This window comes from Scyliorhinus torazame, chromosome 11 (assembly GCF_047496885.1).
Source record: "Scyliorhinus torazame isolate Kashiwa2021f chromosome 11, sScyTor2.1, whole genome shotgun sequence".
NCBI classification, from domain to species: domain Eukaryota; kingdom Metazoa; phylum Chordata; class Chondrichthyes; order Carcharhiniformes; family Scyliorhinidae; genus Scyliorhinus; species Scyliorhinus torazame.
In genome coordinates, this window is record NC_092717.1 from 114,575,877 (window position 1) to 114,591,205 (window position 15,329).

The 15,329-nt window shown below is 46.9% G+C and overlaps 1 protein-coding gene across 2 annotated transcripts in view; it reads right to left on the minus strand.

Annotated features, from left to right (window-relative positions):
• Positions 1–15,329, minus strand: part of trim55a (tripartite motif containing 55a) — a 194,574-nt gene that overhangs the window by 9,381 nt on the left and 169,864 nt on the right. The window contains exons 9-10 of one of the 2 annotated variants that reach the window (XM_072467652.1): positions 5,596–5,892; positions 2,754–2,844 (exon numbers count right to left, since the gene is read on the minus strand). In XM_072467652.1, the coding sequence (XP_072323753.1) occupies positions 2,754–2,844; positions 5,596–5,892 (388 nt within the window). The remainder of the gene's footprint in view (positions 1–2,753; positions 2,845–5,595; positions 5,893–15,329) is intronic. The other variant, XM_072467651.1, reaches the window with a different exon arrangement.

The following is a 15,329-nucleotide window of genomic DNA, read 5'->3' on the forward strand; positions in this document are numbered from 1 at the left end:
CAGATAAAACATTTCCAGTAAATTATCCACAGGATGGAAGATAGCATGCTGGTGCAGCATTTTGGAATCCTAACCTAATACCAATAGAGCTGCGTTTGTATCAATGACTTCCAATGCTTTATCCATCCCTCTATCAGGATGAAGAGTCGAGTTAAGGACAGGCAGTTCCCAAGAGGACCTGATAGTATGCTTACATGAGAACAGGATTGTGGTTTCAAAAGTGTTCCACTTTTTCATGACACTACAATTCTAGTGTAAATGCAGTTTAATTCGAGTGTTGAACTCCAGTTCAGACAAAAGCACAGTGAGGTTCACTGGCTAAATGAATCTCACTTCATTTTGCTTTGGAGTCAATTTGGACCTTAACACATGATGTACATTGCACTGGTTTAGTATTTGCATCACAAAGTTACATTGAGTCCAAAGCACAGAAACAAGTCATTCAACTGGTCTATATAATGCTTACAGCCTCCTGCCACTCCTCTTCTTCTATTCCGTTTTCCCTCATATACTGATCCAACATCCCCTTAAATGTATCTGTGCTAGTCACTTCACTTCTCCTTGTGGCACAAGTTCCATATTCATAACACTATGGATAAAACAAATCTCTTGAATTCCCCGTTGGTATATGACTTTTAGTTTTGGACTCACCCCAGGTGGAGACATTTTCATAATGTCTACACTAATAAGTCCTTTTATAATTTAAAAGACCTCTATCAGATCATCCCTCAGTGCTTTATGTTCCAAAGAAAAGACCGCCAGCTCGTTCAGTCTTTCACAATAATTATATCGTCCTTTTGCACCTTTTCCAGTCCTTCTATATTATTTTTATAATATGTAAACCAGAGCTGTGCAGAGTAAAGTGTGCTATAACCAATGTTCCATACAAGTTTAACATAACATCTCTGTTGTTCAATTCTAATTTTCTTCCAGCAAAATATATCAACTCACCTCACACATCGATAATCAAAATTCATTTGTCAATCATATTACCAATCTAATCATTTATTAGTCTTCAGGTACTGCGGTACATTAATCTTCAGTATTAACTCCTCAGTATTAACTATTTCCCTAATTGGTATTGTCTGGAAAGTTCCAAATTGTACTTTTGATTCCTGAGTCCAAACTGATAATGAAAATGGGAAAACATAAATGTTCCCCGCACAGATCTAATCCTAATGACACTTTCCTCATTCTGTTAGTTTGCGCAGCTACCCTTATCCCATACACTTTGATTTCTGTTTTGTAGCCAGCTTACTATGGATTCTACTTGCTCTTACCATAATTCTACAGGCTCTGTCATTAGTCATGAGTTTACTCTGCAGTACCTTGCCAAAGGCCTTTTTGGAAATCTAAATGCGTGACTTTTACTACCTAACCCATATCTACGCCTTCTATTAAAAAATTCCATAAGATTGGGCAAGCATGTTCGCTTTTTGACATTTTTGCTGACTCATATATTTTCAGTTTCATGGGGCAGAATTTCACAGATAGGAAGAAAATAGATGAATAGAAAAAATGTTACTAGTGGAAAGCTTTTCAAGCATGAAGAGAAAGAACAAAGACTACTAGTTACCTTCACACTACACTTGCTATGTGGTCGGTTAGCTCAGTTGGCTGGGCAGCTGGTTCATGATGCGGGGTGACGCCAACAGGTTGCAGCCTAGCTTATTCATGAATTCCTTTTCAACCTTGTCCCTTGCCTGAGGTGTGGTGACCGTCAGGTTAAATCACCACCAGTCAGCTCTCTCTCAGAGGGGAGAGCAGTCCGATGGTCTTCTGTGACTGTGGCGATGTTGCATTTTTTTTTACACTGTGCTATCGGTGTGTTTTCCCAGTGACCAGTTTTTGTACGATTTAGAGGCAGGATTTTTTTGGATATGCTCTATACTTATCAAAATTAATGGACACATCAGTGACTCATATCCATGCAAAATATTTTCCGAATTAATATGGACCTCATGAGCAACACTGATTATAAAATACTGCATTTTTGTAAAAGAAAACACTTCTTCATCCAAAGAAAATCTTTAGAACTTTATTCCACCACTCACTCATTAAATTTTGGGATTGCCTTATATGCCATATTAAAGTAGTTTCTCACCCTCACACGTGCAAATTGAAATAAAAAGTGATCATCAGGGTTTAAGCTCAGCAGCAGAATCTGAGTAGCTCAGTTAATTGATGAGAAAATTAAACCAGCGAAACATCAGCAGTTAGACCATTCAACAACATGCAACATTTCCAAACCTCCGTGTAACGCTTTGGCAAATATGGAAAGAAAAGTATTTAGCAAGAATTTAAAAGGCAGCAGTTGTTAGCCAATGAAAACTTAAACCCTGCATATTTTCAATGAAATAAATATTCTGCACTAGGCTGCTTAATGACCAGGCAGCCTTGGTGATGAAGAAATAGGTTTCCAATCCAGAGAGTTAGAAATTCATTCAGATCTCCTCTAATTGTTTTGAGGTTGTGGAAAAAAAAATCTGATACCACCAATCATTGATATAGAGTTTCATTTAGTCAATTGTAGGGCAACAATTAAAAGGGGACAGTGCAAGCAGTTTTACACAGCCAGAGGAAGAGTGTCATAGGTGGATAACAGTGGAGGAACTTTATTTACTCCAAGTTTGATGTAAAAATGATGCAGTAATATTTGAATATACTGGGCACAATTCTTCACAATGCAGCTGAGAGTACGAGAAACTACTTTGTGTCTTTAAGATACCATATTTGAAAAATATTCCTCCTACCCAGTAAAGAAAAAATCATGTACTGAATCAGATTCCAAAGATGGCGAAGTACGATCATCAAACCCAAAACTGAAATGAAGAGCGCTAGACCCTGTGAGAAAATAAGATACACTGGGTCTGCACTATTGTTCATAACTTATCCTTTAAATACTTCAGTTAATGCACAACTGTTCAGAGTGGTGAGAAGGCAATTGTATGAAATAATGCAAAAACTGTTATCCTTAGTGAAGCATTTTGCATAAGTAAGTGACGATAGCACAAAGTAGTAGACTGCAATTGTTCATTCAAGGGCAGGATATTTTTTCTCTTTATTGATCTGTTTAGGTCGATATCCTCAAGAGTGTCAACAAGGGAAGAGTAACTTTGAGTTTCCCCATCCTCCCCTACTGTTTAGTATGCCTAAAGGCAGTGATTCATGAAGATTAATGGACACCTGCAGCCCTCCACATCCTGGCCCACGTGTTCTTTTACCCTTTGTGAGCAAAGAATGCAAGTCCAGACTTTCTGATCAACACTATTTAAACATCAATGTCAACTCATTTACTTCTGATTGACAATTAGAAAAACTAGACTTAAGGTAGAGTGGGGCGAAATTCTCCCGAAACGGCACGATGGCCGCCGACTGGCGCCCAAAATGGCACCAATCAGACGGGCATCGCGCCACCCCAAAGGTGCGGAATGCTCCGCATCTTTGGGGGCCGAGTCCCAGCATTGAGGGGCTAGGCCGACGCCGGAGGAATTTCCGCCCCACCAGCTGGCGGAAACGGCCTTTGGTGCCCCGCCAGCTGGCGCGGAAATGACATCTCCGGGCGGCGCATGCGCGGGAGCGTCAGCGGCCACCGACAGTTTCCCACGCATGCGCAGTGGAGGGAGTCTCTTCCGCCTCCGCCATGGTGGAGACCGTGGCGGAGGCGGAAGGGAAAGAGTGCCCCCATGGCACAGGCCCGCCCGCGGATCGGTGGGCCCCGATCGCGGGCCAGGCCACCGTGGGGGCAGCCCCCGGGGCCAGATCGCCCCGCGCCCCCCCCAGGACCCCGGAGCCCGCCCACGCCGCCTTGTCCCGCCGGTAAGGTAGGTGATTTAATTTACGCCGGCGGGACAGGCAATTTATCGGCGGGACTTCGGCCCATCCAGGCCGGAGAATCGAGCGGGGGGGCCCGCCAACCAACGCGGCGCGATTCCCGCCCCCGCCGAATCTCCGGTGCCGGAGAATTCAGCATCCAGCGGGGGCGGGATTCACGCCAGCCCCCGGCGATTCTCCGACCCGGCGGGGGGGGTAGGAGAATGTCACCCCACCTGATTACCAGTATCGTAAAGGGTTATGGGTGTAGTGTGGGTAAAAGGCATTGCAGTGTCCAATCAGCCATGATCGTATTGAATGATGGAGCAAGCTAGATGGGCTGAATGGCTCACTCCTGTTCCTATAATTTGTTAGTAGCCTATTTAACCATGCGGGTCATCACAACCCAAACTGATCTTACACTCGCACAAGAAATGTCTACGTGGACCTTTCAACTGGAACCAGTAGATAGTTATAAGGACATAAGATATAGAAACAGGATAGACCACATGGCCCATCGAGCCTGCTCTACAATTCAATACGATCATGGCCAAACTTGGGCTTCAGATCTATTGTCCTGCCTAATCCCCAAATCGCTTAATTCCCTGAGACCAAAAATCTGTCTTAGTCAGCCGTAACTGTATTCAATGATGGACACCCACAACCCTATGGGATAGAGAATTCCGAAGATTCACAACTCTTTGAGTGAAGACATTTTTCCTCATCTCAATTTTAAATGATTGGCCCCTTATCCTGAGAATGTATTCTGAGTTTTAGACTCCCTGACCAATGGAAACAACCTCTGTGTCTACCCTATCAAGCCCCCTCAGAATTTTCTAGGTTGCAATGAGATTGACTCTGATTCTTCTAAACTCCAGAGAACATGAGCCAAATTTACTTAACTTCTCATCATAGGACAACTCCCTCCCAGGGGCAAACTTAGTGAATTTTCACTGCTGTCTCCAATGCAAGCATATATTTTCTTGAATGTGAAGACCAAAACTGCACACAGTATTCCAGATGTGGTCTCACCTTGTACAACTGTAGCAAGCCCTCTATTATTGTATTCCGATTCCCTTGAAATAAAGGTCAACATGTCATTTGGCTTCATCATTGCTTGCTGCACCTGCAAGCAATGTGCTGCGTTCCTTGTATCCGTGCACCCAAGTCTCTTTGAACATCCGCACATACAAATTTCCCACCTTTTAAAAAATATTCTGCTTTTGTATTCATACAACCAAAGTGAATAACTTCACACTTCCCTACATTATATTCCACTTACCTAACCTGTTAATATCTCTTCACAATCTCTCTGTATCCTCCCCACAGCTTATCTTTCCACCTAGCTTGATATTATCAGCAAACCTGGCTAGATTGCTCTCTCTCTCTTCATTCAAAGCATTACTGTAGATTGCAAAATGTATTATTAAAATTCAAGATTTGTCAAAAGCAGACCACTTGACTTTTGCCCTCCCCAGTGCTGTCGTTCTAGGTTAAATCAACTAATTTGGCACAAGCCATGAAATAAATGCGTGGCCTTGTTAATTTGCTTGGCTCAGCTCCACACCATGTGTTGCAGTTATCCTTTGAGCCATGAGGAAACATATCCAACTGCCGATAAATTTCTAATTAGTAACAAGCAGAAAATGCAGCCTACCGTCACCATGCACAAAACTCATTTAGATGCATGATTGAGCATGCCAATGAGGTGCATGATATTACAGGCAGGCTGGTCTACCTTAAGTGCAGAATTCTTATGTAAATATTTACATCTCCACTGACCTGCGACAAAGGTGCAGCTGAACCAGCTTCGTTACCATCCACTTCCAAAGCAGTGGAACTGTAGTCAGCTGCTGGTTTCTTTACATCTTTATCAACGGAAACTGCTTCTCCGACCTGACTGTTACTATTGCCTGAAATGTTGCTCATTAGGTTCAAATTGAGGTTGATCTTGTCCAATCCATGAGCTTTGGGACAAGCTGAGGAAGGCGGTGCTTCTGCAGCTGTTGCGGTTGCTGTTGATGGCGACTGAGCTTCCGTCTTCAGAGAATCATGAGGTTCACTCACCTCGGCCACGGCCTTTATAAGGATATGGAGAACAAAATAGAAAAAGGACAATGTTCTTTTATCTGTGTGTTGTCATGAATTGTAAATAAGAATTAATATTTAATTTATAATAATGGATTATCAACCATTACATTATTTTGAAGGGAACATTAGTGGTAAGTGCTTCTTGTTTAGTCCCATTTTACCAAGAAGACATTTTGGAAAATATTTGAACCTTATGTTTATAAATCAAATCATGAGTTGTCTTTTATTAACTAAATCTGTAAATTGTCAGTGAGCAAAAATGACATCCATCGTAAGACATGAACATATCAAGGTTAAGTACCACTGTGTCATTGCTGGAATAGAATTCATACACCTAATTGTTTAAATAAAAATAATCTGGGATACAATTAATTGATTACCATTTATTTATCAAATTGATCCTTAAGAAAATATATTTTTTAAAGAATTAGGAGTAAAAGGTCTATCGTGTTACATTAATATTTATTTTTTAGTTCTATTATTAGCACTTGTTAATGGGAATAACTTCAGCTGAACAAATGCAAATAAAATGAGTATGATGTGAAATCAGTTACTGTGTCGCCAGTTTTCTGTGATTCAATGCTCAGAGGTTATTACGGTTGTCCAGGTGGGTGAGGAAATGAGTGGATGAGGTGGGTGAGATAGATAAATGGGTGAGGTGGATAATAGGTGAGTGGTTGAAGTAGGTGAGGTGGGTAGATAAATGAAGTGGGTAGGGGGTGAGGTAGACAGGCGTGTGAGGGGGTGAGGTAAGTAGTAGGTGATATGGGTAGGTGGGTGAGGTGGACAGTAGTTGAAGAAGTGGGTAGTAGGTGGGCGAGGGGTAGGGGTGAAATGGGTATGTGGATGGTGGGTGAGGTGGGTCATAGCTGATGTGGGGAGGTGGGTAGTAGGTGAGGGTGGAAGGTGGTTGTGGTGGGTAGATGATTATGGTAGGTTAGTTGGATAATGCCACAGTCAGGACGAGGTGGTAAATTGGGTCTGGTTGGGGTCTAGTTGGGTGGCTGACGGATTGTTAGGTGGTTGAGGGGTGTAGTCGGGTCTTTTCAAGGGTTTGTCAGGTCTGGTTGCGGTGGGGTAATATGGTTTAGGAAGTCGGACCATCAGGGGGCGGGGTTAGTCATATCTGATAGGGGGTAGTTGGGTGGAGACGGAGAAATTATATAATTAAATGGCTGAAGGCAATTGGATACTGCTAAGGTTGTGGGCCCTAACAACATTCTGGCAATAGCACTGAAGACTTGTTCTCCAGAACTTGCTGCACTCCGAGTCAAGCTGTTCCAATACAGCTACAACACTGGCATCTACTGGCAATGGGGAAAGTTGCTCAGATATGACCTGCGCACAAAGTGCAGGACAAATCTAACCCGGCCAATTACTGCCCCATCAGTCTACCCTTGATCACCAGCAAAGTATTTGTTGGAAGGGGCCGTCGACAATGTTATCAAGTCAACTTACTCAGTGCCAGTGACGCTCAGTTTGGTTTCTGCCAAGGTCACTCAGCTCCTGACCTCATTACAGCTTTGGTTCAAACAGCTGAACTCAAGAGGTGAGGTCAGAGTGACTGCCCTTGACTTCAAAGTAGCAGTTGAGTGAGTGTGGCATCATGGAATCATAACAAAACTGAAGTTAATGGGAATCAGGGGAAAAACACTCCAATAGTTGGAGTCATACCGAGCACAGAGGAAGATGGTTGTGGTTGTTGGCGATCCATCATCTATAGAATCTTTGCAGTGCAAAAGGAGGCCATTTGGCCCATCGAGTCTGCACCGATCCTCTGAAAGAACACACTAGCTAGGCCCCATCCTCGTAAATCCAGCATTGATCATGGCCAATCCACATAACCTGCATATCTATAGACTGTGGAAGGAAACTGGAGCAGCCGTAGGAAACCCACGCAGACACAGGGAGAACGTGCAAACTCCACACAGACAGTTGCCCAAGGCTGGAATCGGACCCGGGTCTCTGGCACTGTGAGGCGGCCATGCTAACCACTGTGCCACCGTTCCCCCCCCCCCCGCCCCCCCTCCCCTCAGTTCCAGGACATTGTTGCAGGAGTTCCTCTGGGTAGTTTCCTACATTCAACCATCTTCAGCTGCTTCATCAATGACTTTCCCTCCATCATAAGGTCACAAATGGGGCTGTTCACTTATGATTGCATAATGGTCAGCACTATTTGTGGCTCCTCAGAAGTTGAAGCAGTCCGTGTCCATATGCAGTAAGACCTGGATAACATTCAGGCTTGGGCTGATACATGGCAAGTTACATTCACGCTGCACAAATGCCAGGCAATGATCACCTCAAACAAGAGAGAATACAACCATTTCCCCTTGACATTCTGTGATGAACGGTTACTGCCTTATCATCATGTAAGGTGATGTCCCCTTTAAGACCGGGCTTGTAACCCTAGGGACTCCGCCTCTGGCTCCGCCCATCTGGGAGCCATACATAAGGGCTGCCTCATGGTCTGTAACAGTCAGCTCTCGTCTCTAGCTCTAGCATAGTTATTAGTCTAATAAAGCCTTCTTTACAGTTTAATCTCTAAGTGTCATTATTGAGGGTACCTCACATTCAAAGGCATTAACGTTGCTAACTCCCACTATCAACATACTGGGGGTTACAACTGACCAGAAACTGAAGTGTACTAGCCACATAAATACTGTGATGACAAGCAGGTCCTGGGCTGCAAATCTTGCAGCTAGTAACTCACACCCAAAAGCCTGTCCATAATCTAAAAGGCACTAGTCAGGCGTGTAATGGAATATTCGTCATTTGCCTGGATGAATGCAGCTCCAACAACATTCAAGAAGCTTGACACCATCCAGGACATAGCAGCCCGCTTGACTGGACTCCACCCACCACCTTAAACATTCACTCCCTTCACCACCAAAATACTGTGGCGGCCATGTGTACCATCTACAAGATGCACTGCAGTAACTCAGCAAGCTTCCTTTAACAGCACTGTCCAAATCCACAACCTTTACCACCTTGAAGGACGAGGACGGCAGATGCATGGGAACATCAACTGTAACTTCCCCTTGAAACCTCACACCACACAGACTTAGAAATATATCGCCATTCCTTCACTGTCATTGGGTAAAAATCCTGGAGCTCCCTCCCTAACAGCACTGTGGGTGTACCTACAGCATATGGACTGCAGCGGTTCAAGAAGGCAGCTCAACACCACCTTCTCAAGGGCAATTGGGGATGGGAAATAAATGTTGGTCTAGCCGGTGGTACCCAGATCCTGTGAAAGAACTAAAGAAACTTACCCACTCCATCAGGGAGTATCAGTCTTCAACTATCCGAGCTCCTGCTGAAACACTTCTCCTTCAATTCAATTCCAGCTGGAACTCTGTTCCTCTTGTAATCCAGATCAAACTGACAATTTTATCATTCTCCAACATCCCGTTTCTATGGTTCTGCCCCATGCTGTCTGCCAGCTACAGTTCAGGCTGACACTCTCCCTCCCCATTCCACCTCCTTCCTCAACCAGCCATAATCTGCCACCCCAGTTTCTTTCATTTCCTTCTCTGTTTCTTCCCGCCCCTCTGCTGTCAGTGCTGCTCCAACACAGATGTGGTCATGAATGCACCGAGACTGAGCACTGCCCAACTTCATGCCCTCCCTGAATGCCAATGGCATTAAACAGCCCATTATCTTCAGATGTCAATCTCTGCATCTTAGTGCAGCCAACTCTCAAGTTTCCATTTGAGGCCTGCTCTGTATGGAGATGGGCCTACTTAATGTTTGCCGATTTTAAGTTGACAGATGTAGCAGATTCTAATATTCTCCATGGCTGAGAAGTAAACATGCATTTCTTCCATGAAATTAGATGTAGATATACTGCTTGATTTTCAGGGCAAGCGAGGATGTAAAATGAGGCAGGTACTCATTGATGGTGCCAAAGCATCTGCAACATTAACCAATCTATTGTGCGCAGGTACATAAAGCATTGTTATGTTTTCTATAGACAACCTGACACTGTGAGCCTGATTTATCCCTGTGTGTCTTTTAAATGAGTTGAAATTTTGCCCAGCATGACCGGGCGCTGCAATTTCAGAGTGGCAGGATTGCCTGAAGTCCGAGGAGTCTACGGAAAGGTCACAGATCTGAAACATGAACTCTGGGCTGAGCTTTTAATCAGGGGGCAGGAATGGGAAATGGGGGCTGGTTCTGGCTTCTGATCCCACACAACATGCTTTAAATGCACCCATCACAATTTCCAATGTTCCAAACAATTAAAGGGCAGGGAGCGGGCTTTCCATCCAATCGGTGATGGGTGGCAGGTTCCCGATGCTGGAAAGCCAGTGGGTGGCCCTGCAGCATTCAGTGAGCGGCATCCCCACCTGTTGATGTGGGAGCCGTCAATGTGAGGGTGCAGAGAGCGAGGGACATAAACCGCTAAGTTCATTTTATTTTTCAAAGAATGTCATGATCCCAAAGAGCAACCCCTCCAGGGACGGCCAATGGCCATTACTGTTGTGGTATGGGGGGGCTCCCTCACTTGATCCATTGTGACCACCCCCACACACAGCCTTTTCCTGCCTTGAGCCCACCTTATTAGCCTGGATGTGGCCTACCGCATTCCAGTTAGTGTGGGAATGTTTAATTAACCACTGCATGCCGGCAATCAGCTCATCCAGCCTCAACTTGATCTCTTTCAAAAAGGCATGAGATCAGGAAGGATTGTGATGGGGATCCAGTACAGAGGCTAGTGCCGGAAAATTGCATTCCCCCAACCCCGGCTCTGATCTAGATCCTGGCCTGTTTTAAAAATCCACCATTGTTTCTATTTCAACAGATTCTGGATTGCCTGCTGAGTATTTCCAGCATTTTTCGTTTCTATCCAAGGAGTCTTAGATTGTGGCCACAAGGACATTTGTGCTTTTTTTATCACTTAAATTAATGGAAAAAGCTTTCATGCTTTTAAAGTCCATTGTGACCAGCAGCACCAAATTACAAAAGTGAATGATTATTTCTAGCCATCCAACTATTTTCAATCTCCTTGGTCCAGCAAGACAAATGTTTGGATGGATCAGGAGAACATAAGAAATAGGAGGCGGTGTAGACCATTTGGCCCTTCAAGCCTGCTCCAGCATTCAATACAATCCACTTTCCTGGTAGGAAAGGGGTGGCATGGTGGCACAATGGTGAGCACTGCTGCTTCACAGCACCAAGGACCCAGGTTTAATTCCAGCCTTGGGTGACTGTGTGGAGTCTGCACATTCTCCCAGTATCCGTGTGGGTTTCTTCCGGGTGCTCCAGTTTCCTCCCACAGTCCAAAGATGTGCAGGTTAAGTGGATTGGCCATGCTAAATTGACCCTTAGTGCCAAAGATGTGGATTTTAGGTGGGGTTATCGGGGTAGGGAGTGGGCCGAGGTAGGGTGCTCTTTCAGAGGGTCAGTGCAGACACAATGGGCTGAATGGCCTCCTTCTGTTCTGTAGAAATTCTATGGTTCTACTAACTTTTATGTGATTCATCTACAAGGACACTTAGATCCCCCAATTTCAGCGCAAACGGGGATTCTCCGGCCAATCGCCGAACGAGATTTCAGGATCGGCGACCGAAGGAGTCTTAGATCTGACATCTGCCCGTGTGTCTCAAGGCTGGAGAGATTAGTCGAGAGCCATGAGTCCGTCAAAGGGTCAGGGGTTCAAAGTGGTGGGAATGTTCTCTTGCCTCTCAGGGGTGACATGGGTTGGGAGGCATATCCCCTGAAGTTGAGTACTCAATGGAGTTCTGCACTTAGTTGCAGGAGAAACTTAGCCACAACTGGGAGAGAGCAGTCACTGGTGATGGGGTGCCAAATCTGGTCATCCTCACCAGCCATGAGATGGAAACCCTGGAGCTGGAGTTCAGGTGGGGAGGGAGGTCGTTAGGCTGGTGTGTATACCGGCAGCATCTGTCATTTGGGCCTACCGGTTAGATGTGGGGCTGTTGGATGTGTGAGCGGGTGAGGGCTGCCATTCGGGGCTATGTGGAGTTGAACGATACAGGGAGGTCACAGCCACCATGCTGTGAGAGATATTTAAGGCGGTAGTTAGGGGGGAATTTATTTCAATCTGATCGCATAGGGAGACGGTGGAACGTGAGAAGAGGGTGAGGCTGGTAGAGGAGATTCTGATGGTAGATCGGAAGTACTCGGTGGCACTGGAGGAGGGGTTGTTAAAGGAGTGGCAGAGGCTCCAGATGGAGTTTGGATCAGTGCCCACAGGGAAGCCGGTGGGGCACTTGTGGAGGGCAAGAGGAGCAGTGTATGAGTACCTGGAGAAGGTGAACAGGATACTGGCACATCATCTGAGGAAGCAGGCAGCGACGAAGGGGATTGGGAGCGTGAGGAATGATAAGAGTAGGGTGACGATGTACCCGGAGGGGGGTGAATGGGGCATTTGAGGCCTTCTATAGGAGGCTGTACAAGTCAGAGCTTCCAGCCGGTGAGGATGGGATGAGACAGTTCTTGGACGGGTTGGAGTTCTCTAAGGTAGAGGGGGAGAGGGTGCAGGGGCTGGGGAACCCAATTAGGCTGAGAGAGGTGATGGACGTCATGGGTGCTGCGCAGGCAGGGGGGGGCCTGGGGCCGGACGAGCTTCCAGTAGAGTTTTAGAAGAAGTTTGGTGCGGAGCTGGGCTGTTTTTAGTGAGGACGTACAATGAGGCGTAGGATGGGGGGGAGCTTCCCCCCAAATTGACTCAGGCGTCCATTTCCCTGATCTTAAAGAAAAAGAAGGACTCAGAGCACTGTGGGTCGTACCGCCCGATATCATTGCTGAAAGTTGATGCAAAGGTGCTGGCATCACGAATAGAAGACTGTGTGCCAGGGGTGATAGGGGTGGATCAGACGGGATTTGTAAAGGGTAGCCAGTTGTCAGCAAATGTGTGCAGGCTGCTTAATGTAATTGTGGTGCCCTCAGAAGGGCAGGAGGTAGACGTAGTGATGGCAATGGATGCGGAGGAGGCCTTTGATTGGGTGGAATTGGCGTATTTGCTGGATGTGCTGGGACGGTTCGGGTTTGGGCAGGGGTTTGTGGATTGGGTTCGGCTGTTGTGCAGGGCGCCGGTGGTGAGCATGCGGAAGGACCGGGTGCGTTTGTGGTACTTTGGGTTACATTGTGGGACGAGACAGGGTGTCTGCTCCCCTGTTGCTTATCGCCTTGGCGATAGAGCCATTGGCTGTGGCACTTAGGGAATCGAGGGATTGGAAAGGGATTGAGTGGGGGGGAGGGGGTTGCCGAGCATTGGGTCTTGCTGTATACGCTATATGCAGATGATTTTTAAATTATATATCTCGGACCCAGCAGCATTGGATGGATTATGGAGATTTTGAGGGAATTTTGGCCGGTTTTTGGGGTACAAATTGAACATGGGGAAGAGCGAGGTGTTCCCAATCAATGCTAGAGGGCAAGAGAGGAGGTTAGAGGAGTTCCTATTCAGGGTGATGGGGGAGTGTTTTCGGTATGTGGCAATCCAAGCGGCATGGAGCTGGGCCCAGCTACACAAATTGAACTTGGCATGATTCGTAGAGGGAATGAAGGTGGATTTCAAGAGATCGGATGTGCTGCCGCTGTCACTGGCTGGGTGGGTACAGATGGTGAAAATGACAGTGTTTCTCAGGTTCTTGTACATGTACCAGAACCTCCCTAACCCCGCCACCCCCAACCCAGTCCTTTTTCAGGAAGGTTGACGGGATAATTTCAGGGTTTTGTGGGTGGGGAAGACCCCATGGGTGAGGTGGGTATTCCTGGAAAGGGGATGAGGGGATTGGGGCTGGCGTTGCCGAAACTGATAAATTATTATTATTTTTTAAAAAATAATTTTGATTAAAGGTTTTCATAAAATATCAATAAAAAAATGAGAAAGAAAAAAGAACCCAACATGGTTAAGTACAAAACACAATCTAAAAAAGCAACCCCCCAAACCCTGGGGTATTACATAAATAATAAATTAACATTAACATCCCAACTTAACACAACAGGTGTATACACCCCCTCAGACCCTCCAGTGTAAATAACATAAACAAAAATAAAGTAAACCCCCCCCCCCCCCCCCCACCCCTTGAGCTGCTGCTGCCATTGCCAATGTCTACTGTTCTGCCAGACAGTCTAAGAACGGTTGCCACTGCCTAAAGAACCCTTGTACCGACCCTCTCAAGGCGAATTTCACCCTCTCCAATTTAATGAACCCTGCCATATCGCTGATCCAGGATTCCACGCTTGGGGGACTCGCATCTTTCCACTGAAGGAGAATCCTTCGCCGGGCTACCAGGGACGCAAAGGCCAGAATTCTGGCCTCTTTCGCCTCCTGCACTCCCGGCTCCTCTGCCACCCCAAATATTGCGAGCCCCCATCCCGGTCTGACCCTGGATCCTACCACCCTCGACACCGTCCTCGCTACGCCCTTCCAAAATTCCTCCAGCGCTGGCATGCCCAGAACATATGGGTGTGATTTGCTGGGCTCCCTGAGCACCTAACACACCTGTCCTCACCCCCAAAGAACCGGCTCATCCTTGTCCCGGTCATGTATGCCCTGTGCAGCACCTTAAACTGTATGAGGCTGAGCCTCGCGCACGAAGAGGAAGAATTCACCCTCCCTAGGGCATCTGCCCACGTCCCCTCTTCGATCTCCTCTCCCAACTCCTCCTCCCACTTACCTTTCAACTCCACCACCGAGGCCTCCTCCTCCTCCTGCATCACCTGGTAAGTTTCCGAGATCTTCCCCACTCCCACCCACCCACCGAGAGCTCCCTGTCCTGTACTGTGTGTGGCAGTAGCCGCGGGAATTCCACCACCTGCCGTCTGGCAAACGCCCTTACCTGTAAGTACCTGAAGGTGTTCCCCGGGGGGGAGCACGTACTTCTCCTCCAGCTCACCCAAGCTCGCGAACTTCCCGTCCACAAACAGGTCCCCCAACTTTCGTATCCCTGCCCTGTGCCACCCCGAAAACCCTCCACCTGTTCTTCCTGGGGCGAACCGGTGGTTCCCCCGTAATGGGGTCCACACTGAGGCCCCAACTTCCCCCCTATGCCGCCTCCACTGCCCCACAAATCTTGAGAGCCGCCACCACCACCGGGCTCGTGGTATACCTCCTTGGAGGTAGCAGCAGCGGCGCCGTTGCCAGTGCCCCCAGATTCGTACCCACACAGGACGCCGTCTCCAGCCTCTTCCATGTAGCCCCCTCCCCCTCCATCACCCACTTGCGCACCATCATCGCATTGGCGGCCCAGTAGTACCCACAGAGGTTGGGCAGCACCAGCCCCCCCTATCTCTACTCCGCTCCAGGAACACCCTTCTCACCCTCGGAGTCCCTCGCGCCACACAAACCCCATTATACTCCTGTTAACCCGCCTGAAAAAATCCATCGGAATAAACACGGGGAGGCACTGGAACAGGAACAAAAGCCTTGGGAGCACCGTCATTTTGATTGA